The sequence below is a fragment of the Chrysemys picta genome, chromosome 5 (genome assembly GCF_011386835.1).
Source record: "Chrysemys picta bellii isolate R12L10 chromosome 5, ASM1138683v2, whole genome shotgun sequence".
In the NCBI taxonomy this organism is placed as follows: Eukaryota; Metazoa; Chordata; order Testudines; family Emydidae; genus Chrysemys; species Chrysemys picta.
The window spans coordinates 46,022,608-46,049,601 of NC_088795.1; the positions used below are offsets into that span (position 1 = coordinate 46,022,608).

The 26,994-nt window shown below is 39.6% G+C and overlaps 1 protein-coding gene across 4 annotated transcripts; it reads left to right on the forward strand.

The window, feature by feature from the left end:
• The first annotated feature begins 1,334 nt into the window (after nt 1–1,334).
• PLK4 (polo like kinase 4) lies at nt 1,335–26,794 on the forward strand. Of its 4 annotated transcripts, none has more exons than XM_024110366.3 (16): nt 1,335–1,529; nt 3,714–3,809; nt 5,239–5,334; nt 5,431–5,545; nt 10,039–11,071; nt 11,882–11,982; nt 14,077–14,450; nt 15,458–15,562; nt 16,042–16,144; nt 17,053–17,202; nt 18,868–18,998; nt 22,511–22,602; nt 22,985–23,132; nt 23,782–23,919; nt 24,975–25,081; nt 26,148–26,794. In XM_024110366.3, exons 1-16 carry the CDS (start codon nt 1,500–1,502, stop codon nt 26,257–26,259), a joined length of 2,931 nt encoding a protein of 976 aa, XP_023966134.1. In that variant the 5' UTR covers nt 1,335–1,499; the 3' UTR covers nt 26,260–26,794. The 4 variants fall into 4 exon arrangements, with proteins under 4 accessions (XP_023966134.1, XP_042715982.1, XP_005282822.1 ...); XM_042860048.2 differs by lacking the exon at nt 1,335–1,529 and adding an exon at nt 1,835–2,410; XM_005282765.5 differs by lacking the exon at nt 1,335–1,529 and adding an exon at nt 3,027–3,462.
• Nucleotides 26,795–26,994: the final 200 nt, after the last annotated feature.

A 26,994-nucleotide genomic window follows, 5' to 3' on the forward strand; every position in this document is an offset into this window, starting at 1 on the left:
CAACAGAGGGTCCTGTGGCACCTTTGAGACTAACAGAAGTACTGGGAGCATAAGCTTTCGTGGGTAAGAACCTCACTTCTTCAAATGCAAGTCTGAAGAAGTGAGGTTCTTACCCACGAAAGCTTATGCTCCCAGTACTTCTGTTAGTCTCAAAGGTGCCACAGGACCCTCTGTTGCTAATCAGTAACAGCAGCCTTAGGGAGCAGTCTAATCTCCTTCAATTAAATATTACAAAAAGTAAGTGTTGAAAGTAACTATAATATTCCAAAAATGATTTATGAGTATTTCTATTCAACAACAGATATCAACCACTCATATAAGTGATATCACAGTGAAAACAATATGGGATTAGTTTAGCCTTTGCAAGAAGCAACACTCCATGAAACTTCCCCCCAGTTGCTTCGGGATTGTACTTCCCAAACCCCTAGTCCCGGGGCTTGCACTTCTCAAAACCTGACCGAGAGTCGGGACCTGGCCGATACTCTTCCAAGAGCAGGGACACTACGGGCTGCTGCTCAGGGTCAGTGGCTGTTTCAGCTCCTGTTCCTTCGACATTCACAGGTTGCTCCTGTTGCTACATCCTGGGCAGCTCTAAAGCTGTGGGAATATATATGAGCTTTTCAGTCATTGGGAGAGCGGTCCCTGCAGGCTCCAAAAGCCCAGGACTCACGATTAATTTGTGAGAGAGGCACTACTGGGTTCGGAATACTTCTTAGTTCCTTTGAGAAGTTCATTCCACAGTCGGGGACCAGCCTGCAGTAGTAATTACTAATGAGTGAGTAATAATAATTTGTCCTTTGTTATTAGGGAAAGGTCCACACCGTAATCAAGGATATGAATTCCTTCTCCTACTCCCCAACTTTGGGAGAGTTCAGATTCGGATCTGAATGACTCAGAATCTAAACTTACCAGGTCAAGTTTCAGATGCATCCGAAGAAGTGGGCTGTAGTCCACGAAAGCTTATGCTCTAATAAATTTGTTAGTCTCTAAGGTGCCACAAGTCCTCCTGTTCTTCTTTTTACCAGGTCAAGTACACCAGCCTCTAATAATAATGCATGGAAGGAGCCCTTACAAACTCGGGAGTGTGGCTGCATCCAATTAAACGTTCTTCGCTGCATTTCCAGCAGCAGCCTGCAGATGGGGCCAGGCCGCCCCGGGATGGGTCTGCGTTCCATTTCGCACATGCGCAGCAATCATACATTTGTTTATTTCGGCATGAGTAATCAGCCAACTGCGCATGCGCCATCTCTTCCTGCAACATGGCGCTACTGGCGCGTCCGAGGGAGCGTGATTGCGTCAGCCGCAGCCTCGCTCTAGGAGGGTTAACGGCGCGATTTTTCAAAATGGTAGTGTGGAGGAAGGGAGGTTCCCGCCGGGCCCTGGAGCGGGACAGGAGCGGCCTGGGGCACGGCGGGCTGAGGACGCGGCCATAATGGGGCGCCGCAGCCGCGCTTCGGAGGGGAAATCATAGAGAGGACGCGGGAGGAGCAGCCGGAACCATGGCGACCTGCATCGGCGAGAAGATAGAGGTGCGGACCCGACCATCCCCCGCGTGGGGGTGGGGCCGAGACCCCACCATTCTCCTGAGTGGACAGGGGCAGGACTCGACCAATTCCTCCGGGACGGGAAGCTTGGAGCAGCAGCCCCGCCCCCTCCTGCTACCTGCTGGGGTGGTGCCTTTCCCATCCCCCGCGAGGGGAGTGAATTCCTCCCCCGGCTGTGTTGTGCTGGCTCAGGGCCTAAGGCTTCCCAGGGGGCGCCCCGGCGCAGTAAGCGCGACTGGGGAGGAGGACACGGATAGGGTGGCCTTTCCCCCGGTCGTGCCCACCACCTCCTGGCAGCCTGAACCCTGGCAGGTGGCAAGTGTGAATTCAATAGCACCGTTTGCTCCTAGGGGACCCCCGCTCTCTCCCCAAGCCTAGTATTTCTGGTGCAACCTGATCTCAGACCACACTACCAGGCAGATGGTTTCTACTGCCTCTGGGCGTGTTCGCTTGATTGCTCTGCTGTCCAGACCCCGCATGAATCCTGCAGCTTCTGTCTCCCAATGACCGCAAGCCCGGTGGCCAGCTGGCTGCAGTGCAGCAGACACTTGTTACTCCACTGTTAACTGCATGCGTTTCAGAAGCACCTGTCGCTGCGGTCTCTGGCCTTCTTTGGTACATCAAGGAGAAGGCAAAGACCAAGATTTTGGCGTATTTTGAAGTTACTCTGCTACCAGTCTGTACTACTACTCATGTCATGACTCAGGAGACAGAACATGTATATGATTCTGGTTGTGGTCAATCGGAGTTTTGTCTGGACTGGAGAGTCGTCGTGTTGGAAGCTCGAGGTCGATTAGAAGTACATTGCAGATTAGGGCCAGAGACTATAACAAATACTTTCCCATAGAAATTCTCAGCCTGAACAGGTGGGCCATTGTCTGGTGACAGTCTTCTCTTGCTAGCGATGGGTTCTCCATAATACCATACATCCCACTCAATACTAATACTACCTCATTGTTCACATACAAGTGACAGGAAGTACACGGAAGAGATAAATATTTTATACTAAGGCTTGTCTGCCCTGAGAGTAACACTGAGCCAGGGGACTAGTTAGCAAGATCGTCCCTTTAATTGTGTTGTATCCCGATCAACTGTGGTGATGAAGGGACATTGTTAGGTTAAAAGAAAAACAGGAGTACTTGTGGCACCTTAGAGACTAACAAAATTGTTAGGTTAGACCCCCTAGGAAGTGAAAAGGTGGTTGGGATCCGCCTACACTATTTCCAGCTGTTGGAGTTGGGCTCAGCCCTTTAGGGTACAGGGTGTTGTCCGTGTGCCATCGCTGAGCGTCCCTAGCTGACAAGAGGTTGTTCTCGCTGGAGGGTGGTTGCAGAGCTCCAGGTTGGTCTCCCTACGTACTGCAGGGACAGGGAAGGCTTCTGTGCGTCACCGTTTACAAGGGAACTTAGCGGAGCAAACAGCTTGGCCACAGCCCTCGGAGTGTGAGTGGGCCCCTTTCGCTTTCTCCCTGCCGTGCACATCTGTTGCCATCTCGCTTCAATTGTCCCACGGGATCCTAGTAGACACTGGTGCTCAGGGCCCCTAGTGCCCGCTTGAGGGGCGGAGCAGCCCCAAAGGGAAGCGAGTCTTCCGTGCGGGGGCTGTGACGGGGCGGGGAGCATCTCTTTGCGACCGCTTAGGATGGCAGGACGACGGGAAGTGACTCTGCCGCCGCTGCTATGGCAGCGGGAGCTGGCGGCCGTTGTTCCCCCTTCAACTCCCCCAGGCGCGGGAGAGCCGGCGGGAAGGCTGCCCGGCTCCGGCGGCGCGGTTAATGCTCCCCTCTGGCCACTGTGTTAGAGTGCAAGCTCCGGGGAAGATGCCGGAGTGGCTGCTGAGTCTCCTTCTGGCCCCCACGCCCAGCCGCGTTGCCTCTGCCGGTATGTCTCGCAGCCGGGCCGGAGAGTGCTCTATCCAGGTACGCTCCTGGCGCCCGTTCCCTCCTCCCCCCGGCCGGGAAGAGGGCGTAGGTGTTGGAACTAGGGGTGCCGGTGTGTGTGTGCTGCAGCACCCCCTGGCTTGAAGTGGTTTCCATCATATACATGGTTTACAGTTTGATTGAATGGCTTTCAGCACCCCCACTATAAAAATTGTTCCAGCACCCCTGGATGAGGGGCACCCTGCACAGTGATGGAAGACTAACTGTGGTGGTCTCTCTCTCTCTCTCAGGATTTCAAGGTGGGGAACCTTCTGGGGAAGGGCTCCTTCGCCGGGGTCTACAGGGCAATATCCCTAAAAACTGGCCTGGAAGTGGCCATCAAAATGGTAAGTGTTACTACTGCCCCATACAGGGCGGGAGAATGCATGTGTGCCAATGTGCCTTGCACAGGTGCAACCACTGGTGGAAGAGTCACCTCAGCACATTCCTGTCCTACTATAGCTATGCATACTGCTGAGAGAATATTGCCTCTCACTGCTGGTATCTTCTCCTCCCTTGCCCAACTTTGCTTTTGGTTGCATATCTAATGCTTTGCATTAGATTTTGTGGCTAAGAGCTAGTGATTGAATTGCATATTGCAAAGTTGATTTTATATATATATATATAATGTGTGTGTGTGTGTATGGTGATGCCCAGACATCCCAATCTGATTGGGTCTTCTTCATGCCAAGTGCAGTAGAAACACATAAAAGATGGGGTTTATCCTCAGCCTGTGTAAATTATGGATTTCAACGGAGCTATGATAATTTACAGGAGGATAATTTATAATCTGAGGATCTGGCCCACAGTTCCTGCCTCAGAATTTATGTTCTAAGAGCCTGATCCTGACGTCAGTGAGGTTCCAAATGAGTGCAGGGGGTTCAGCTCATGCAGAGTAGTTTGCAGGATTAGGACCTGAATTTATAGTAGGCTTGCAAAATTCTACTGACCCGTGGACAAGAAATGTACTTTAATCTGCTAAAAAAGAAAAATCATTAGATTTTTCATTATTATCCTCTTTGTGGTAATTGTGGGTAAACAGGTTTTGTGCCTGGGCTGGTTAATCTTGATTGTCTTGGAAGGCTGGCTTATAGTTTATCAAAATATCAGTTTGTATTTTATAAACTTTACATCTTCATATTAACAAACTTTTGCTAGAATTAATACATGCTGTATAGGTTTGTCTTCACAAGATTATATTTTCAGGTTTCATTGAAATTGACTACATATTGCTTATAAATATTCCATTTTACCACATTAAATATGCCTAAATATTTCTTATCTGTTTTATTAGTGTCTCCTTTTTTTCAGTTCTTCTAGATTTGCATGCATAACTGCTTGTTTAATAATCAAATATTATTCCAAATCTCTGTGTGTTTACTACTAAGAACAAGGTATTAAGTGCACAATATTGTGATTTAAACTCAAAGTGCAGATAGACTGATTTAAAAAAAGTTAAATGTAGAAAGAACTTGGGTATTTGTAGGGTTACAAAAGAACTTGTACTATGCAATATATAGTCAACACAAGTAGAGTCTGATGGTAGCATTCACAACATTGACTGAATTGTGGGTCCTGTGGTCCCTTGCATCTGAAGAAGTGAGGTTCTTACCCACGAAAGCTTATGCTCGCAATACTTCTGTTAGTCTTAAAGGTGCCACAGGACCCTCTGTTGCTTTTTACAGATTCAGACTAACACGGCTACCCCTCTGATACTTGAATTGTGGGATTTATCTTAAAATGTGTCTTGAAACTACTTCTCTGGTCCCTTTTCAGATAGACAAAAAGGCCATGCACAAAGCTGGAATGGTACAGAGAGTTCAAAATGAGGTAAAGATACATTGTCAATTAAAACATCCTTCTATACTTGAGGTAAGAATAACCTTACACTTTGTACACTACCTTAAAATTCTGCTCTCTTCATTGTAAAAGTATTCTAACTGTTTTTATTCTGGTTTTATGTTCTAGCTTTATAATTATTTTGAAGATAGCAACTACGTGTACCTGATACTAGAGATGTGTCACAATGGAGAAATGAGCAGATATCTAAAGAACAGAATGAAGCCTTTTTCTGAAGAAGAAAGTGGGTTGGATTCTTTCATATAGTGACATTTTTAGTTAGTATTTTTTTATCATTAAACAGGCATTTAATTTTGATAAAGGTCCCTTTTAAAAATGTTTCACTATTATTGCTTTCCCTTGGAGCAATTCTATGTAGTTCTAAATCTAGTAGTACTTGAAAGACTTTGCTACAATTGCATAATAGAATAACAACAATTATGACCTATAAGCAGGGATCCTAGTTTTCTGTGATTAAAAAATCTAAAATTCTCTGATTTAAAAAAAAACCCCATAAAAATCCATGTTTTTCTGTGATTAAAATGAAATGCTGAACTTTAGTTTCCTTAGCCACTATATATATAGTTATCAGTAGAACACAATGTTTTATTGATATACAGTAGAACCCTGTTAATCCAAGCCTCCATTATTTGGATCTCCATGTTAACCAACCACCAGCTGCGTGGGGCCGACTGCCCGAGCACCCCCCACCGCATCTCAAAATAAGGGGTGGAAAGCTCTTTGCCAATTCTCCTGATTATCCCAATTCTCCTGATTATCCATTCTACCCCTGGTCCCAATTAGATCGGATAAAAAGGGGTTCCATTGTAATTTTAAATTAAAAAATCAGTCACAAGAGCGGGAGGTTGTGTGCATTGAATAAGTGACATTGGTACTTCCAGCAAAATTAAGTTAATAGTTAATATATTTTTATTTTTTCACAAAATGTAAAAACTGAAGATTGTTTGTTTGTAAAAATGAAAATTCCATGTTTTTCTCTGGGAAACCAGTTTCTTGCATCCCTCCTTATAAGTCCGTGTGCTACTAGAAATCAAATATTAAAAACTGGTCTTCAGTGATGCCGAGGTAGATCTTCCCTTTTAACATTAAGGTGTAACCTTTGTTAAATTACAGTTCTAGTCTGAAATATGACTATGTAAAATTGGCACATTCTTACTCCACAGATTTGCGCCTCTGGTATTACATCTGAGTTGCATTTCCATACAACAGAAACTAGGCCTGTTGCGTGATTAAAAAAATCTGTTGCGCGATTTAAAAAAAAAACCCCATTTATTTAAATATTTTTGGGTGTTTTCTACATTTTTCAAATATATTGATTTCAATTACAACACAGAATACATGTACAGTTCTCACTTTATATTTTTTTATTACAAATATTTGCACTGTAAAAAAACAAAAGAAATAGTATTTTTCAGTTCACCTAATACAAGTATTGTAATGCAATCTCTTTTGTGATAAAGTTGAACTTACAAATGTATAATTATGTACGAAAAAGAAACTGCACTCAAAAATAAAACAATGTAAAACCTTATAGCCCACAAGTCCACTCAGTGCTACTTCAGACAATCCCTCAGACATATTAGTTTGGTTGCAATTTGAAGGAGATAATGCTGCCCGCTTCTTGTTTACAATGTCACCTGAAATTGCATGGCATGGTTGTAGCCGGCATCGCAAGATATTTATGTGCCAGATGTGTTAAAGATTCATATGTCCCTTCATGCTTCAACCACCCTGATGATGGATTCTGCTTGATAACAATCTAAAGCAGAGCAGACCGACGCATGTTCATTTTCAACATCTGAGTCAGATGTCACCAGCAGAAGGTTGATTTTCTTTTTTGATGGTTCGGGTTATGTAGTTTCCGCATCTGAGTGTTGCTCTTTTAAGACTTCTGAAAGCATGCTCCACACCTCGTTCCCCCCTCAGATTTTGGATGGCACTTCAGATTCTTAAACCTTGGGTCGAAGGCTGTAGCTATTTTTTAAAAAACTCACATTGGTATCTTCTTTGCGTTTTGTCAAGTCTGCTGTAAATGTTCTTAAAACGAACATGTGCTGGGTCATCATCTGAGACTGCCAGAACACGAAATATATGGCAGAATGTGGGTAAAACAGAACGGGAAACATACAATTCTCCCCCAAGGAGTTGAGTTACAAATTTAATTAAAGCATTATTTTTTTAACGAGCATCATCAGCATGGAAGTATGTCCTCTGGAATGGTGGCTGAAGCATGAAGGGGCATACGAATGTTTAGCATATCATAAATACCTTGCAACGCCAGCTACAAAAGTGCCATGCGGATGCCTATTTTCACTTTCAGGTGACATTGTAAATAAGAAGCAGGCAGCAGTATCTCCCGTAAATGTAAACAAACTTGTTTGTCTTAACGATTGGCTGAACAAGAAGTAGGACTGAGTGGACTATACAGTTTTACATGTTGTTTTTGAGTGCAGTTATGTAACAAAAAATATATATATCTGTAAGTTACACTTTCACGATAGAGCTTGCCTTACAGTACTTGTATGAGGTGAACTGAAAAATACTATTTCTTTTGTTTATAATTTTTACAGTGCAAATATTTGTTCCTTGTCAAGTAGATATACACGTCAAACAACTGATTTTTGTTGGTCTCTTGAATAGTGGTTCAGGACAGATATTTCTGTACGTTAGGGGATTTTTTTTTTTTGTTTAAAGCACCAAAATACCTGTAAGTGCAATTCATTGTCCTTCACCTGTTAAAGCTTTGCATCATCCCTTATAGATATCATCCCCATAACAGACTCAGGAGTCAGAATTAAGTGATAGAACAGGAAGCTGCAAAGCGGCATGCTTTAACCAATTTGGGAAAAGTTATTTAAAAAATACTGTCTGCTAGATACAAAGTAGTCTTTTTTGTGGAATGGTGACTTTTACCAGTACAATTCACTCCGCTCTCTCCAAAGTTTTCTTAAGGTCTTTGCCCTCTCCAAACTCCTAAAGAGTAGAAAAAGAGACTGAATATATTGGGAGCAGGTGGGGGAGGGGAATAAGGGAGTTGGCCAGTAGACTAGCTTCTGCAATTTGAAAGATGGTAGTTGGTGTTGCTTTCCAACCAATATGTCTTTAATTGCACTCCAGCTGGGAGGCAGAAGCACTGAAGAATACAGTACATCCCTAGGGATGACTACCAAATTTAAAATGCAGTTCTATTCTGAAGGTAACACCACTGTCTCCAGTGGGATTGCACAGGTGCAACTGATTGGAACTTGTACACAATTCGTTAACGAAATACAAGTGAATATAATTCCTCTTCTAGTTGTTGGCAGTGCAGAGCCAACACAGGCATTGAGGGTGGTACAAACTTATTATTCTCACTAAGTCATAAGGATTTGTTGAATAAGATCCTGCTTTTATGTTGTCATGTAGAGTCATATTGACTGAATTTAGAGATGGTCTAATGATGAAGCTGACTTGTACACAGTACACTTGGGAATACCTCTGAGTGGTTTCAGGACAGAAGGCTGCCTTGTAGAGGTGACTTTACTGTATTTTAGAATAACTTGTAACTTTTTTTTCCTATGTGCTTCAGGCACTTTGCCAAGTGTGCATCATGTACACAATTAGGAAGGGTGAATTCCTTGAGCTGTAATAAGGATTGGTAATTGAAAGGAAATGAGAAGAAAAGTTATGTTTATGTTGTAATGTGTATGGGATGGAAGAGGGGTTAATGGTCATTTGCCTCATCAAACAGTGCTTCCTGCCATAGCCATAATCCTGAAGCAATGGTACAGGACACTATTTCAGTCTGTGTGAAGCCTTAAGGCATTTACCCTCTTGTTCTAGACTACGCTCTTGCTCTTCTCTGTTGCATGATTGCTTTACCTGTTGTGGTAGGGAAAACAGTTTCTAATTGTAACTTTTAAATTAGTTTAGTGGGAGAAGGGACTGCTCAAAATTATTTGTGTTTTCAACATTGTTGACTTCTGTGCCAGCTTGTTAGTGATCTGTTACACTGTGTCCAAATACCTGGTCTCTTGTGTATATATAACCTATACATCACACAAAACAAATTGGTTCTAGGAATCTGCTTTATATACTAACTTCTAGGGCAGTGATTTTTTTTTTCAACCTTTTTTTATTTGCGGACCCCTAAACATTTGCAAATGGAGTTGTTTGACCCGTTTGGAAATTTTAGACTTAGTCTGCGGAGCCCCATGGACCACAGGCTGAAAACCACCCTTCTCTGGTAACAACAACCTTTTGCAGACCCATTAGATGTAGCCTGTAGACCCCCAGCGGTCTGCGGACCACAGTTTAAAAGCCACTGTTCTAGGGTGTTCAAAAATAAAATCCCATGTTAACAAGTTGTCAAAGCATCTAGGGCCAGTTTTAAATATTTTCAATTTGTACTCAAGTTCTTGATTCAGTGTGGTTTTGCACAGTGGCAAAGAAATAGATTTGATTACTGGATTACAAGCGCCATTTCCGTGTTTCATGGATTTGCCTTAGAAACACACAGTCTTGGTGAGGCAGCTAAGCAGTATGGTAACAGCAAATAATCTCTCCTCTAATCTCTTTAATATAATGATAGTTACATTACACATTTTTAGTAGTAATTTGATCCTAATAAATGGGTCAGATTGGGGCAGATAAGAAGATACTTAAAAAGTCATGTTTTGATACTTACTGTTTCAAATATTCTACTAAAACCAGATTTTATATTTTGTGTTCTAACAGCGCGACACTTTATGCATCAGATTATCACAGGGATGTTGTATCTTCATTCTCATGGAATATTACATCGGGACCTCACCCTTTCTAACCTTCTACTCACCAGTAATATGAACATCAAGATTGCTGATTTTGGACTAGCAACGCAATTGAAAATGCCTCATGAAAAGCATTACACAATGTGTGGAACTCCTAATTACATTTCTCCAGAAATAGCCACACGGAGTGCACATGGACTTGAATCTGATGTGTGGTCTTTGGGGTGTATGTTCTATACTCTTCTTATTGGGAAACCACCTTTTGACACTGACACAGTCAAGAACACATTGAATAAAGTAGTATTAGCAGATTATGAAATGCCAACTTGTTTGTCAGGGGAAGCTCAAGACCTTGTACACCGGTTACTTCGTAAAAACCCAGCAGATCGTTTAAGTCTTTCATCTGTACTGGATCATCCTTTTATGTCCAGATATAACTCGGCACGAAGTAAAGATTCAGGAACCGTGGAGGATTCAATGGACAGTGGAAATGCCACAATCTCTACAGCCTTTACTGGCTCTTCCAGTGTCAGTGTAAGTGGTTGCTTGAAGGAAAAGAAAAAGCTCTTGGTTGGTCAGCCACTCCCAAATAAAATGACTGTATTTCCTAAAAATAAGAATTCCAGTGACATTTCATCTGTGGATGGAAGCAGTTCTTATAATCATTGGGGAATTCAGGGAAAAGAAACTGGCATAAGTGGTAGGGGAAGAACAATGCAACTTACTGAAGAGAGGCCACATTCACGTTATCTTCGGAGGGCCCATTCTTCTGATAGGTCTGGCGCATCTCGCAGTCAGATTCAAGGAATATCAAACACTGTGGAGAGATGCCATTCCATAGAACTGCTTTCAACGACCAGAGTAGGAGTGATGGAAAATACAGAAAGATTTTCACCTGTAAACAGCTATGGTGATATTCCCCCTATATTTAAGGATAAGACTTCCTGTAGTTCTGGTTCTTTTGAAAAGCACACATCTCCACCTGTGAAAGACCAAACACAGTAAGAATCTGTCTGATTTAGAATTGGCAGTTTTAAGATGAAAATCTAGAAGAACTATCTATCTTGTTAAATGCATAATGTTATGGAATAAGCTATAGTAGAAAAAATATATATTTAAATTTCAGTCATCACAAATGCATTTTCTATTAGTGTTTCAAAAATGAGTTCCCCTCCTATATGTCCCTGGTGAAAACTGCAGGGTCCCATCATGAGGGGAGGAGCAAGTCGTGACTGCTGAAAGTCTCTGCAAGCGGGGCTTAGATGCCAAGTAGGAGGAGGATGTGGCTTCTGCCAGTATAGCTGTCTGAGGGCTGCAGAGGGGTGGGGGAAGAAAGCCCCAAATGCAATGCTTCACCAGTAGCCATTGTCCTCTGCATGTGCAAGTTCCAGATCCTAATTGATGGGAGCCCTGGCTGGCTTGAATTTGTCAAACTTCAATTAACTAATAGTATAACTATAAACCAATATATCTATTTTAGACTATATTCATGGAAATAATATTTCCTTTTTGCTATATTTGCCTGGTGCACCTGTCCCATGTTATCTGGAGTCTCCAAAGTTCTACATGATTCTCTTAGCCCCTGCAAACATATTCTGTTACTTTCTCTGCATCTGGAATAGCATTACTTTTAAGTTATACAAACATACAGTATAATCTTGTTTATGGATGTCACTTTTATTTCACAAAAGCTGTACTACTCATTCAGTAAAAGAGCCCCTTTGTACAAATTTATTTAGCTTTAGGCTCAATAGCCAATAAATATTCATGTTTATTGTTATGGAAACACTTACAAATATTTGTGTGTTTAGCTCAAATTATCTCTGTCCAATGAAGCCCAGTATTGGTTTATTAGAACAGAAGTCCCAGACTGAAACAATGCAGCAGTGGCTTGGAAGCATACAGACAAACGGTATGAATTTACAGAATGTTGTTTTTTTTAATTGTCAAGTTTGCATGACCTATACAAACTAAAGAAATGTTGTTACTTGCCCCAGGCATGTAATTACTTACTTGTCTTATAAATTTATATTTCCTTATTTGTGACAAAAGGACAAATCTAATTATGTGTCATGAAATAATCCAGTACAATGGGATGTACTGCTAATACTACAAAAGAAATTGGGCATTAAATAGTGTTTGCTTCCATGGGCGGGGGAGGGGGAGGGCGCAGTCTGGCTTCCTGGAGGAAACCTGGGAGGGTACTTAAAATAACGAATTATTATGATGTGTCCCTTCAATATTTAAATGTTTTTCTGTGCAGATAAACACATTATGAACTAAGAGGATAGTAAATAGTACAAGAATAGCGGCCTGCAGTATCATAAGTGAAGCTTGATAGTCAAATTGTATAGCACTCTGAAATGAGGTCATCCTCTCCTTTGGCTACCATCATTAACTTTCTGATTTTTTTTATCATTTATTTTACTAATAAAAACTAGTACCAACAGGAAGATTATAGTACAGAATTTTATAGTCCTTCCTCATTGTTCAGTGCTGACCAGAAGCAGAACAACTCTGTGCCTATTTAAATGATGATTTGAAGTGTGAAGGTAAAATTTTCAAAAGCACTTAAGTCCCACTGACTTTTTCCAATGGGATTTAAGTTCCTGAATGCCTGTCACTTTTGAAAATTGGACTCTGGTGCTTTTGAATATTTTTACCCTAACTTCACTATTTTGAAGATACTGAGATGTCATTCTTTGAATAACATACAAATGTTTTGTGTATGAGTGTATAGTAAGAAAGACAGATGATGATTAGAGCTGCAGAAGGGAGGGTGGAGAGAAATACAAAAGACACAGAAGGGAAGGAGGAGTTCTTTGCCATGCATTATATTACATCATATATGCAAACTGTACATAATAAAGATGTAATTTAACCAAGAGGTTTAAATAACACAAAACCACTGATTTGTCTTTGTTTGATATTGCCAGACTCCCTTTCCCCTGGGGGAATTGTAACCATATGATGTATACTTGGAATTACCCTATTCCTCATATAACCTAGCTATCTCTGCTCGCTCTCTCTCCTCAACTCTTTTATTCTTTTTGCATTGCTTCTATCCCATGGCAGAAAGGATGCATTCATTGTTTGGGTGAAGGAGAGAGATGAAGCCAATTAAATATTGGCCTCATTTAATCAAATATAAAGTAACAGTCATGGCCAAATCAAATATAAAAGCAATCTGTTCCCCTAGTTGAAGGTGGGAAAATATAGCATAACTATTCACACCTACCAGTGTAATCTAAATGTCTAATCTACCCTTTTGCTGACATATGACACAAAAAAAGCAGAATATTGTAAATATTGTTATTTTTTATTTATGGCAGTAGCATATTCAAATATTCTATTTCTGTCTAGTTTATAGCTAAAATAGAAAACACTTCTTAAAATGCATTTGAGAAGTGGTTTTTATTCTATCAAGAGTTTGCTATATTGTAATTTCAGTAAAACTCGCTAGTCCTTTTAATAGTACTACATACGTTACCTGAGTGGTAAATTAACAATATTTCTTGCCACCGAGGGAGATCAAGTTTGATTCCTGTTTTAAATTAAATAAATATTTAGAAGTGTACTAGTAGTGGAATAATTTGGAAACAAATTATTCAGAAATGCTGTTTCAGTTAAGGTACTCTGCACCCACTATATTTAAAAGGCAGTGATTGACACATTAGTCACATAGTGGAATTTATTTTAAATTGTATTGGAGTTCAATACATATCTTTCAAATTTGAGAGTCATTTTATTTTGGAATAAACTAAAATGACACACAGATCTCACAGCCTAGAAATGTTACTCAATATTGAGGGCTAACCAACCTTTCTTCTTCAGTTACTTAGTTTTATTTTTTTAATTTTAGTTACTTTGAATTTTTTTTAAAGACCATGAAATAGTTCCTTCTTTTCTATCCCACTTCCTCTTGCCCCTTAAGAACTGAGAAAAATCTTCCAAAGTAATGAATTTCTTAAACCTCTAACCTGAACACACTTATGCTATTTTTCAGCTCAGCTGAGAGAGCCTCTGGATCACATCAATACTGATAACACAAATGGAGGTTTCCGATACCATCTAGGTGTGCAGCAAGAAACATCAAGAAATGCCTGGAATGGCTTAAAAGATAAAAAAAATCCCAGTGCCCCCATTGACACTGCACATTCTATAAATGAGATCAGTACAAAGAAATATACCTCTGGACTTCAATGTAAATCTGACAAAGCTCAACCAGCAACTGCATTTGGTCTCTATCCAACTTCAGAACAAGGAAAAATCAGGGGCAAAGAACTATTAGGACATCAGAAACCTACACTGCGAAGTATTGTATCTCCTCTGAATGCTCACAGGCTAAAATCAATCAGACAAAAAACAAAAAATGCAGTGGTATGTTTTGTTTTTTGAAATTATAAAAATATATATTTATGGATTAAGTATAGTGAAAATGAAGATCCTTTTCTTTTATGCAATTGCTCAGTAAAACAGGTGTGCTCACATGCTTTCTAAGATGTATATTAAAAGAAATCAAAGATTAGTATGGCATAGTAAATCTCAGTCTTCATTAGTATGGTAAACTTCAGTCTTCATATAATCTAATGCCATTACTGATTTTTGGCACAAATGTTAGTGTAGTCTCTCTTTCTGAGTTTACAAGTAAAAGAAAACTACAGCCGGACACAAACTAGATATATTAAAAATAGACATGTTTTTCTAAGTATTTGAAAAATGCACACTTTAACTTTACAGGTCTTGTTTTGAATGTTAATGTGACCAAATTAAAATAGTGTGCATGTGGTAGCAATATAAAACATGAACATTTCCTTTTAAGCTATGTATCTTAATTGGAATTGAAGATAATAGTCTTGCTCCCTCTCCCAAACACTCTTGATCTCTTTTCCTCATTGCTTTCTTTTTTCTCTTCATCTCTAAAAATAAAGTTCGTTCAGTCCCTGCTTATCCAATTTCTTATTTTTTCTCATTCTTGTCTTTGTTCCTTTGTTTCTCTTACTGCTTTTCCCCCCCTTCATCCTCCATCTGTTCATTCTCCTCCCTTACCCTAGTATTTGAAAAGGTATTAGGGCTGGTCTACCTCCTAATTTCTGATTGGTCACTTCAGGAAGCCACACACTTGGCTATAAAACTCTTTGTTCATGCTGAACAAGCATTAGAATTGTCCTAAGTAATAGCATTACCTGTACAAGTTACTTCAGGGAGCACAAAATCAGCTGCTTGATCTTTGTAATAACATTGTTCATTTTTATTATGAATTTGCCATAAACATGGAGTGGGAGGAAATAAATACTTTTCTGAAACATTTGTGGGGGAAAAATGTATAGTGTCATTTGAGCAAGAAATTAAATTTTAACCTGGCTTTTATTTCGTGTGTGTTTTAGGTGAGTATTTTAGATGCAGGAGAAGTGTGTATGGAGTTTCTGAAAGAACTCCATTCCCAAGAGCTTGTGAAAGAAGTTCTCAGAATATCTTGTGATGGAAGTGTGGTGAGTAGTAATTTAACTTGAAATGATCATTTCCATTTATTATAAATATCAAGTGACTATAGTATTAAACTGTTCAGTATATCACAAATAAAAGCAATAGCCTTTAGCTATATTAACCTTAATTTGAGTATCAGTTTGTTTAGAACACTTTTTATCCTTTAGATAGCAGTTGAATATTTTGCATCAAGGTGCAAAACTGCAGATATTTTCTTCTTGGGTAGTGCAGCCTTTGAAATGCGAGTAGCAGACTGATTCGTTTCTGTTTTTAAAGAAAATAGAGACCTCTGATTTTGGTTTTAGATATAAAACTGGCTAAACTTTTAGCTGAAACCTGCCAAAGTAAATTAAAATTGCTTAGACAGAGGAATACGGTAGTTAAGCCTTGCATTGTGTAACTTCCATACACAGCTTTCAGATAAGGAATATTGTGATATACTGTATAGCAATATAACTGTAAGATTTTTGGGGGCTTTTGTTAGATCACAGTTTATCATCCAAATGAAGGAAGAGGCTTCCTTCTTGATGATGGTCCTCCCTCTCCTCCTGAAGATGTTGTTCTATACAACTTTGACAACTTGCCAGGTAGTGTAATTTTTTTCTTTTTTTTAAGTAGATTAAAAGTGTGGTTTTTAAAAAACTTTGTGCATGGTTGTAATGAGTACTAGCTTTTAAATACTTTGTTGAATACAATGGAGAAAATGCCTATTCATTTAGGAGCAAGACAAAAACTAGAGCTCTAATTGAAACTGACTACTTTTTTCTCCTTGGAAATGTAATGAGACTTCATAATGCTGTGAGGTAGGGTACTGGTCTTCATTTAATGACTTCCTTATAAGGAATCACTTATTTGTCTACATTACACCATATGGGGATGGGTAAGATTGAAGCTTTTTTAGTCTTTTTGGAGTCTGGTATTCAGACTACTTAAACTTGAGGGAAGGGTTTCCAAATAATCTTCAAAGCCGGCAACCTAACCTCTACTTCTTTGTGGCCATAGTGTGAGCCTGAGTGATTATTAAAGCATTTAACACAGTATTTCTCCATATATAACAATCGAGTAATGTATTTCACTGGTTAGTACAGCAGCCTACTTTTTGCTTTAAAGATCTTTCACTGACTTTACCAAAACCATCTTGAAAATATTCATAAAATGTGTCCATCGCTTCCTAACTTAAAGAAATCACTAGCATAGGCTTTGAATGATAGTAATATATGAATCTACAGAAACAATATATTTCACATGGATATGAATGTCCTGTACTGGCCTAACTTAAAAAAAAAAAAAAAAATGTTAGGGTAAAATACTTAAATAGCTCTGTAAAATACTACCAGGTAAGTTCTTGAAAGTTGACTTTCCCCATTTTCAGTTAGTAATAGCTAGACAGTGACAGATCTCACAAATTAAAAATAATTCATTATAATTTATAAATACGTATATATTTTCCTTCTGAATTAATCAATTAAAAGAGTTTTAAATCTTCTTCTTTTAGAAAAGTACTGGAAAAAGTACCAGTATGCAGCCAAATTTGTACAGTTGGTAAGATCCAAAACACCAAAAGTTACCTTCTATACAAGATATGCTAAGTGCATGTTGATGGAGAATTCACCTATTGCAGATGTTGAAGTTTGTTTTTATGATGGTATGTATTCATATGGACAATATCTTTAGCTTTTTACTGCAATGATTAAACCTTGTTAGCAAAATTGTACTGAAATCCTGGTGATCAAACAGAAACCATGTGTAACTTCAAGCTTTATTGAAAGTTTTTTTGCCTAAGAACAAATTGTGAACGCTTCCAAGTTTAAAAAGGAAAGAGTATTAGAATGTTTTAAAGTACCGTATATATTTTAATATTTTGTCAATTGTTCTTCACCCTAGCACACAAGCCATTTAAATACTGTTAAGTTACAATACCCACTATCTCCTAGCAGATTCAATTATCGAGTGTTTTGAGTACACACCACAAGAGTGGTATTAAACTACTGTCACTCTCTTTGTGGATCATCTTTCTCCCTACCTGTGATTGTTTCTCATTTTAGATGGGTGAATAGTGTGCTTGCTCTTAGATTTTCCCTGTCATTATCTAGAAAAAATTGTGGCATTTTTAGTAGAAACCTCAAGAGCAAGGAATCCAACCATGTCTCTAAATGACTTACAAATAAAGAAAAACTTTCAGGCCAAATTCTTTTCTGGTGTAAATAGCATAGCTGCATTCAAATACAATGAAGTCGATCTTAGCCCTTCCAAAGCAATAGTAGTAGTTACTTTTTTCTTAAAGATTGTGAAGGAACACAAATAGATCAGTATTCAGGGAAGTCCACTTTTCAGTAGCACTGCTGAGAAGTGCCTGTTCTGCAGAACAAGCTCTTGTGTTTTGTTGTATTTAAGTGGCCCCTTTCATTTTATTGAGTAAGACAAATAATGAATACATTCTTCATTTTTGTTTCAACAGTTGTAACACAAGACCACTATCCTCTAATACTTGATTTCATTATTTTAATGTCTTGAGTTGGAATATCTTAACACAGTGGTTCTCAACCTTGCCAGACTACTGTACCCCTTTCAGTAGGCTGAATTGTCTTGTGCCCCAAATTTCACCTCATTTAAAAACTACTTGCTTACAAAATCAGACCTAAAAACACACGTGTCACAGCATATTATTCCTGAAAAATTGCTCACTTTCTCATTATTCCCATATAATTATAAAATATATTATAACCCAAGGTAGAGAAATACTGCTATAGTATATACAGAAGTATAAACAAGTCATTGTATGAAATTTTAGTTTGTACTGACTTTGCTAGTGCTTTCCATGTAGTCTGTTGTGAAACTAGGCAAATATCTAGATGAATTGACGTACCTCCTGGAAGAACTTTGAGTACCCCCAGGGGTACATGTACCCTTGGTTGAGAAACACTGTCTTAACATAAATATTTAAGTAGTAATTTAAAGGTGAAGTGATGGGCTATGAAATCCTGGGCTGGATCTCATGTATGTATACTTGGTTATTGTTGTGTTTTTAAATGCATGGCATTTGCACAGGAACTATATCTGATACTGAATATACACTAATACATTAATATATGTTAACATTATAGTTGACCTATTTAAGTTGCTTTTTGATTTCTCCTAGGTTTAGAGTTCATCTTGGAGTGAGTTAAAGGAATGGATATGTTTCTCTTTGCAACAAGTCTTACATATATTATTTCTTGACAATTTTTGAAGAATGTAGCAGCAGTAATTTGCTGTACTTAATAACTTTTGATATTTTAGAGAAAAAAATTATTAGACTTTGTTTTTATAGGGGCAAAAATACACAAGACAGCAGGTATTACTCGAGTGATTGAAAAATCTGGGAAATCCTACACTTTGAAAGAAGAAAGTGAAATTGGCCTGAAGAAGGAAATACAAATATATATGGATCATGCAAATGAGGTAAATATTTATTGTATAGGCACCTCTGAGTGCAAAGTGCCCGCCTCTAAACTTGCAGCCTTTTTCACCGAGGTTGGCTCCAGGACTATCTTCTATCCTTTTGGTGCCTACTTTTTCTCTTTAATGTTACGACTTTTTAAAATGCAATCAGACTTTATAAAGTAATGCTATCCCTATATGTGATTAGTTAACTTTCAGTGTAAATTAAAGATAATTGTGAAAAGAGCCTCTGTTGCTTTTTCTGCAAAGCAGCCTTGCAGATATGTGAAAGATCATTTTTAAGCAAAAAATGCCGCAAATCTGCCCTTAGTGGAATACCCATTTACCAACCAACCTTTCAGGCCCTATGTCTCCCAATAAGCAGTCACAGGAATAATCACACCACCTCTCTCTGGGCTCGGGAATAAGAAACCAAGCCACACACCCACTGTGTGCATTTCCACTCCCTACCCTCATTTTACTGTGAGCTTCCTACACTGGGATCCTGCTTCTGTCTCCTACCTTGGCCCGTGAGAAGGGAAAGAGGGGGGTGGTATGGACTTTAGATCTTGCCCTATAGGGGCACATTTTCAGTACCCCTATAGAGTGTGATCCAAAGTCCATTGAAGTCAATAGAATTCTAATGGTCTTCAAGTATCAGAGGGGTAGCCGTGTTAGTCTGAATCTGTAAAAAGCAACAGAGGGTCCTGTGGCACCTTTGAGACTAACAGAAGTACTGGGAGCATAAGCTTTCGTGGGTAAGAACCTCACTTCTTCAGATGCAAGTAATGGAAATCTCCAGAGGCAGGTATATATCAGTGTGGAGATAACGAGGTTAGTTCAATCAGGGAGGGTGAGGTGCTCTGCTAGCAGTTGAGGTGTGAACACCAAGGGAGGAGAAACTGTTTCTGTAGTTGGATAGCCATTCACAGTCTTTGTTTAATCCTGATCTGATGGTGTCAAATTTGCAAATGAACTGGAGCTCAGCAGTTTCTCTTTGGAGTCTGGTCCTGAAGTTTTTTTGCTGTAAGATGGCTACCTTTACATCTGCTATTGTGTGGCCAGGGAGGTTGAAGTGTTCTCCTACAGGTTTTTGTATATTGCCATTCCTGACATCTGACTTGTGTCCATTTATCCTCTTGTGTAGTGACTATCCAGTTTGGCCAATGTACATAGCAGAGGGGCATTGCTGGCATATGATGGCATATATAACATTGGTGGACGTGCAGGTGAATGAGCCGGTGATGTTGTAGCTGATCTGGTTAGGTCCAGTGATGGTGTTGCTGGTGTAGATATGTGGGCAGAGTTGGCATCGAGGTTTGTTGCATGGGTTGGTTCCTGAGTTAGAGTTGTTATGGTGCGGTGCGTGGTTGCTGGTGAGAATATGCTTGAGGTTGGCAGGTTGTCTGTGGGCGAGGACTGGCCTGCCTCCCAAGGCCTGTGAAAGTGAGGGATCATTGTCCAGGATGGGTTGTAGATCACTGATGATGCGTTGGAGAGGTTTAAGCTGAGGACTGTAGGTGATGGCCAGTGGAGTTCTGTTGGTTTCTCTTCTGGGCCTGTCTTGTAGCAGGAGGCTTCTGGGTACACGTCTGGCTCTGTTGATTTGTTTCTTTATTTCCTTGTGTGGGTATCGTAGTTTTGAGAATGCTTGGTGAAGATCTTGTAGGTGTTGGTCTCTGTCTGAGGGGTTGGAGCAGATGCGATTGTACCTCAGTGCTTGGCTGTAGACGATGGATCGTGTGGTGTGACCGGGGTGGAAGCTGGAGGCATGAAGGTAGGCGTAGCGGTCGGTGGGTTTTCGGTATAGGGTGGTGTTAATGTGGCCATCGCTTATTTGTACGGTGGTGTCCAGGAAGTGGACCTCCCGTGTAGATTGGTCCAGGCTGAGGTTGATGGTGGGGTGGAAGCTGTTGAAAGCATGGTGGAATTCTTCCAGGGTCTCCTTCCCATGGGTCCAGATGATGAAGATGTCATCAATATAGCGTAGGTAGAGAAGGGGCATGAGTGGACGAGAGCTGAGGAAGCGCTGTTCCAGGTCAGCCATAAAAATGTTGGCATATTGTGGGGCCATGCGGGTGCCCATAGCGGTGCCACTGGTCTGGAGGTATATATTGTCACCAAATTTGAAATAATTGTGCGTGAGGATAAAGTCACAGAGCTCAGCAATAAGTTGTGCTGTGTCATCATCAGGGATACTGTTCCTGACAGCTTGTATTCCATCTGTATGTGGGATGTTTGTGTAGAGAGCCTCTGCATCCATGGTGGCTAGGATGGTGTTTTCTGGGAGGTCACCAATGCATTGTAGTTTTCTCAGGAAATCTGTGGTGTCACGGAGATAGCTGGGAGTGCTGGTGGCGTAGGGTCTGAGTAGGGAGTCCACATATCCAGACAGTCCTTCAGTGAGAGTGCCAATGCCCGAGATGATGGGGCGTCCAGGATTTCCAGGTTTGTGGATCTTAGGTAGTAGATAGAATAACCCCGGTCGGGGCTCTAAGGGTATGTTGATTTGTTCCTGTGTTAGTGTAGGGAGTGTCCTGAGTAGATGGTGCAGTTTCTTGGTGTATTCCTCAGTGGGATCTGAGGAAAGCGGCCTGTAGAATTTGGTATTGGAGAGTTGTCTGGCAGCCTCCTTCTGGTAGTCAGACCTGTTCATGATGACAACAGCACCTCCTTTATCAGCCTCTTTGATGATAATGTCAGGGTGGTTTCTGAGGCTGTGGATGGCATTGCGTTCTGCACGACTTAGGTTATGAGGCAAGCGATGTTGTTTTTCCACAATTTCTGCCTGTGCACGTCGGCGGAAGCATTCTATGTATAGGTCCAGACTGTCATTTCGACCCTCAGGAGGAGTCCATGTGGAGTTCTTCTTCCTGTGTTGTTGGTGGGAGGGTATCTGTGTATCAGTGTGCTGTTCAGTGTTATCATGAAAGTATTCTTTGAGTCGGAGGCGGCGAAAGTGGGCTTCCAGATCACCACAGAACTGTATCATGTTCGTGGGGGTGCTGGGGCAAAAGGAGAGTCCCCGAGATAGGACAGACTCTTCTGCTGGGTTGAGTGTGTAGCTGGATAAATTGACGATATTGCTGGGTGAGTTAGGGGTACCCCTGTTGTGGCCCCATGTGGCAGGAAGGATTTTAGACAGCTTACGATCCTTTTTCCTTTGTAGAGAGGTGAAGTGTGTAATGTAGATCTCTTGTCTTATTTTAGTAAAGTCCATTTGTGTGGAGGGTTGGTTATTTATGAAAGTCTCCAGGAGTAGGTGCATGGGAGTGAGCTCTTTGAGCTAAAGGAGAATGAGTTGAGCTCCCCCTAAAGGCACAGCAGTGTGTCTAGGAGCTGCTCTCTATACTGCTAACAGCAGAAATGCTGCAGCCTTGTCAAAACTAATTTCCTCTGTACCAGTAAGCCTTAGCAAGGCTGTTGCAAACACCAGGCACACTCGTCACATTAGATAGTCCATGTTACAGATATTTATATAGCACTTTCATGTTCTCAATATAACCTTTTTTTTTTTCTCTTCACAAAACTAGGGACAGCGTATTTGTCTTGCATTGGAAGCTGCTGTTTTGGAAGAAGAAAAGAGAAGTGAAAGTGTTCCCTTTTTTCCAATAATTGTTGGAAGGTAAAAGTTTATTTTAAAATGTAGCAAAACTAGGTATGTAAACATTTAAATATCTCTGGATTAATAGACTCTCCTTCATTGGTATAAAATACAATTAGACTGCATGCAGGTGAGTTAAAGAAATCTAGATCAAAAGATAGCAAACACATATGAAATCTGCAGTTATTCAATGAATGGTGCTATAAAGTGCTTCATAAATACAGCCCAATTTTACAGATAGGACAGTAGAGCAACAGAGGTTAAGTAACTTGTCTGAAGCCACACGTTCAATTGCAATTAAGAGAAGCCAGGTTTCCTGATTAAGTCCGCTGCACTTCATGCAATTATCCCCAGTAAGAAGATTCACGAAGACCTTTATTCTTGTGCTATTTTTAATTTCCAGGAAGCCAGGCAACACTGAATCTCCGAAGGCTTTGGCACCTCCCTCTACTTTAGTGGATGTAAACTGCGCAGCGAGAGATGCTACCTCAGTGGATAGAAATATAGCTGTGAGCTCTACTCCTTGTCATGTTCCCAGCATAAAACCTTCTGTAAGTAAACAAGTATGTAGACTTGAGGATTGCTGTCTAGTTAGAATTCAAATACACAATAATTACATTCAAATACAAAGGTAAATTTTTATGGATTTAACTTGTGTACCTACCAGATTTGATTACAAATATGGTTAGATTAAAATGTTTTATGACACAAATTGACAAGCAAAGAAATTGTAACTTGATATTCAATTCATTTCTTTTGTCTAGGTTTTGTAGGAATCTGAAAGACATGTCATGCAGTACCTAACCGCAGTAGAGCACAATTTGATACACTCTCTTCTGTTTATGAAGTAGAGAATCACTGCAGTTGTGACAGTCGGAGACTCTAGTTAAGGGGAAATAGGCTTAAGTAGAAGGGGGAATCTGTTCTCTCAAAGTACTTGCATAGTATAAAAGAGGTCCTGTTACCAGTCCTTTAGTTCAGAGGATGAAAAATATAGTGAAAAGTATCAATTGTTGGTTTGTAATCCATGCATGCTGTAGAGTAATTAAAGTGGTCAGATGACTTACATAGGAGACTAAATATTTTAACCAGGAATAAAGGAGCATAAACATCTAAGGTTTTTATTGCTAAAACTAAGTGATCATGGTCTCATCATTAGTAAGGACAACAGTGTTGTGTATTTCTATGTTCTATTTTTAGATATCCTATGAAGGCTCTGTGTTCACCACTACCATTCCTGAAACAACCTGCTCCTCCAATCAGCAAAAGGAGTGTAGTCCAAATTCAGCCCAGCTTTTAAAATCTGTATTTGTGAAAAATGTTGGTTGGGCTTCTCAGGTGAGTAGTGACTTGCTGATAAAGTAGACAAGTCCAGGTTTTTTGGACTTTAATTATGTTTTTTTTTTTAACTAGAAGAAATGATTAATTTTGAAAATGTATTTAGGCTTCACTTGCAAGCAGGGAGTACACAGTAAGTTTCATTAAACTGCAGTTTTGGTCACTTTTTGAAGTGGTTGGAAAGTACAGGATAGGGCAATAAGATGATGGAGGGGGGAGGCTCAATATGAATGAGGAAATTGGGAACTAGCCTTGAGAGAAGACCTGAGTGGAGTAGTTCAGCTAACCAGTACTACTTATTGAAGTTCAGATTAACTATCTATTTGAGACGATGGAAAAGACCAGAACTAGTGGAGAGATATAACTCTAAAAGGTTAGTATTAGTTGACTCATCCACCTGTTGGAGAGGTCATTCTGTATATACCACTCTAGAAGAGTCTTTCTGTTATAACATCTACATGAAGAGAGAATTAACATAACTCTCCAACAAGTGGATGAGTCAACTATGAGTTAAACTAAAGGGCTATTGGTCACTTTTGTACTTGTCATTAGTTGGGTACTATTTTGGAGGAGGAATTAGGAGGGAATTTTCTATGCATTGTTGGATATGTGGTTTCTTTATGGTCTTTGTGCCAGATAAGGGGGAAAAAAGTTGAAGTTTACAAAACAGCATAATCCAGACATGAATTTATGACCTGCTTCTGGTCCTAAATGAGTCTGTAAATTTGTGTAGTAATTTGTCTAATTATACCACATACTGTAGAACCAATAGCCATATAAACTAACCTTGTATTAGTTTTTGTACAAATTTTATTGCACAATTCTTAGCTAAATCGTGCTACTAAACTTAAGAGTAAAATTTCCACAAGTGCCAGAGTCCTATTTTTCAAATCTGCCTAAAAATCCCTTTGAAAGACAATGAGGCTTGGGCTCCTAGGTGACTTTGGCATTTTTGAAAATTTTACCATAAACTTCTTAAAATAGATAGTTCTGTATGCAACTTTAATTATTTGAAATTTTCAAGCTGTAATAACTTTGGACCCATCTCTTGTCAGTTGACTAGTGGAGCAGTGTGGGTTCAGTTCAATGATGGATCCCAGTTGGTAGCACAAGCAGGTGTCTCTTCTATCACTTACACATCTCCAAATGGCCAAACAACTAGGTGAGTCTTAATTCTATAAGCACATACATTACATTCAAACTAAATGGAAATACAAAATAAACTTTGCAGTTGATATCTAATGTTGACCTTTCACAGTTACTATTTTTTAACTCCTACAAATGTTTACTTTGATTAGCACGTTATGGAAATTAAAACCATCTCTTTACTATAATTTCATCATATGGAAACCCAAATGGTCTATATGTGTAGTAGTATGTCCATAGCATGTAGATAAAAACTTTACTAGTGTTATAGCATTAAAAAACAACAACCCCAGAACCCAGATATGTGTAACTTCGTATGTGTTTTGGCAATCAAATAAGTGTAGGAATAGCAAAGCACATAGTAAAATTTATCCTCGATCAGCCCTGGATAAGATGGGAATGGGTTCTGTCCATATCTCTTCAGTATGAGATTATTTTATTTATATTGCTTGCTCGGTGACTAGAGGAAGCCTTAATGAAAAGAACTATATCAATTTTTCTGAAAACATGTCCACAATTTACAAGTTGAGGGAATGCCCTAGTAAATAGCTAAGCTACATCAAGTGTATAGACCTGATGACCTCAGCCCAAACAGTAGATGACCTTTGAACACAGTAGATGTTCTATTTTGAGTCTCAAGTGACTATGGCAAATAAGTTTTATTGCTGTTCAATTAATAAAATTGGGAATTTCACACAATTGAGTGTACAATAAGATATCCATTTGGATACTAGATTTGCAGTTAGCTGCTCAACTTTTCTCTTGTTTTTAATCAAGTTGTTATATAATCTATACAATCCTGAACACAACAATTCTGCAAGTAAAAAAAATTAGACAAATTCACTTTAGGTGCTCAAGACATCCAAATACATATTTAGACAAATCAGTAAGTGACTTGACTTCAGAGAGGCTGAGCACCCACAACTCCTGACATTAAGGATCCATAGATTCCTAACTTTAGGCACCCAAATTTGAACATGTCTTTACTCTTTAGTATCTTAATCTGCTGAAATCATATATGGATATTCTGGGCATAGAAATTGCTTCTACTACTTACTTGTGTAACTTCCTCCACTTGCTAGGTATGGAGACAATGAGAAATTACCAGAATACATCAAAGAGAAGTTGCATTGTCTGTCTTCAATTCTTGTGATGTTTACCAATCCAGCTGGCCCCCCGCTGACATTGGGCTAGAAGGCTTAATAAATAACTTGCTGGCATTCAAGTAAAATGACTGATTTACTCAGCTTACCAGAAACTCTTATAGTTCAGAAATTCTACTCAGTGATGTCTGCTAAACAGCAGGAAGGAAAGTGTTGCTATTACATCTAGCCAGTCATTTGTGAAACACATCTTACAAATGTGTAATACTTTCCTCAGAGGACACAAAGTTGTTCTACATAATAGATTCTGGGCAATCTCTGAGACTAACTGATTCTTCAGGTAAAAATCCCTGAACAATCAATCAGAATTGTACATAGTTTTTTGTGTCCCCTCCCCCCCCCCCCCCCACTGCTCAGTCAATGCTGGCAATCAAAGAAAAAGCATTTGCACTGTTGAAATATTTGTACCTGTAAATAACTTGTATTTTATGTGGCTTACAAGTAATATATGTAAAAATATACATTGTTTTATACTTGTTTTATATTTTTGTAGCTACAGTTTCTAATGAAATTTCCCTGCAAAAGCATTTTATAAAAAAATAAATAAATGCAGTGGTAATTGTCCAGATCATTTGGTTCATTTAACTAAACCATTGCCTAGGGCATTCTCAGATGATGGCACACTGATGTGTGTGGGTTCTGTGTGTATGTGTGTGAGTAAAAAGGTACAACTTTAGTTGTAACATTCTGATACTGAATAAAGTCCCTGGGCACATCACCTCTGATTTTGGCCCACTGAATCCAAGGGTGTATAAGGACTGGAAAA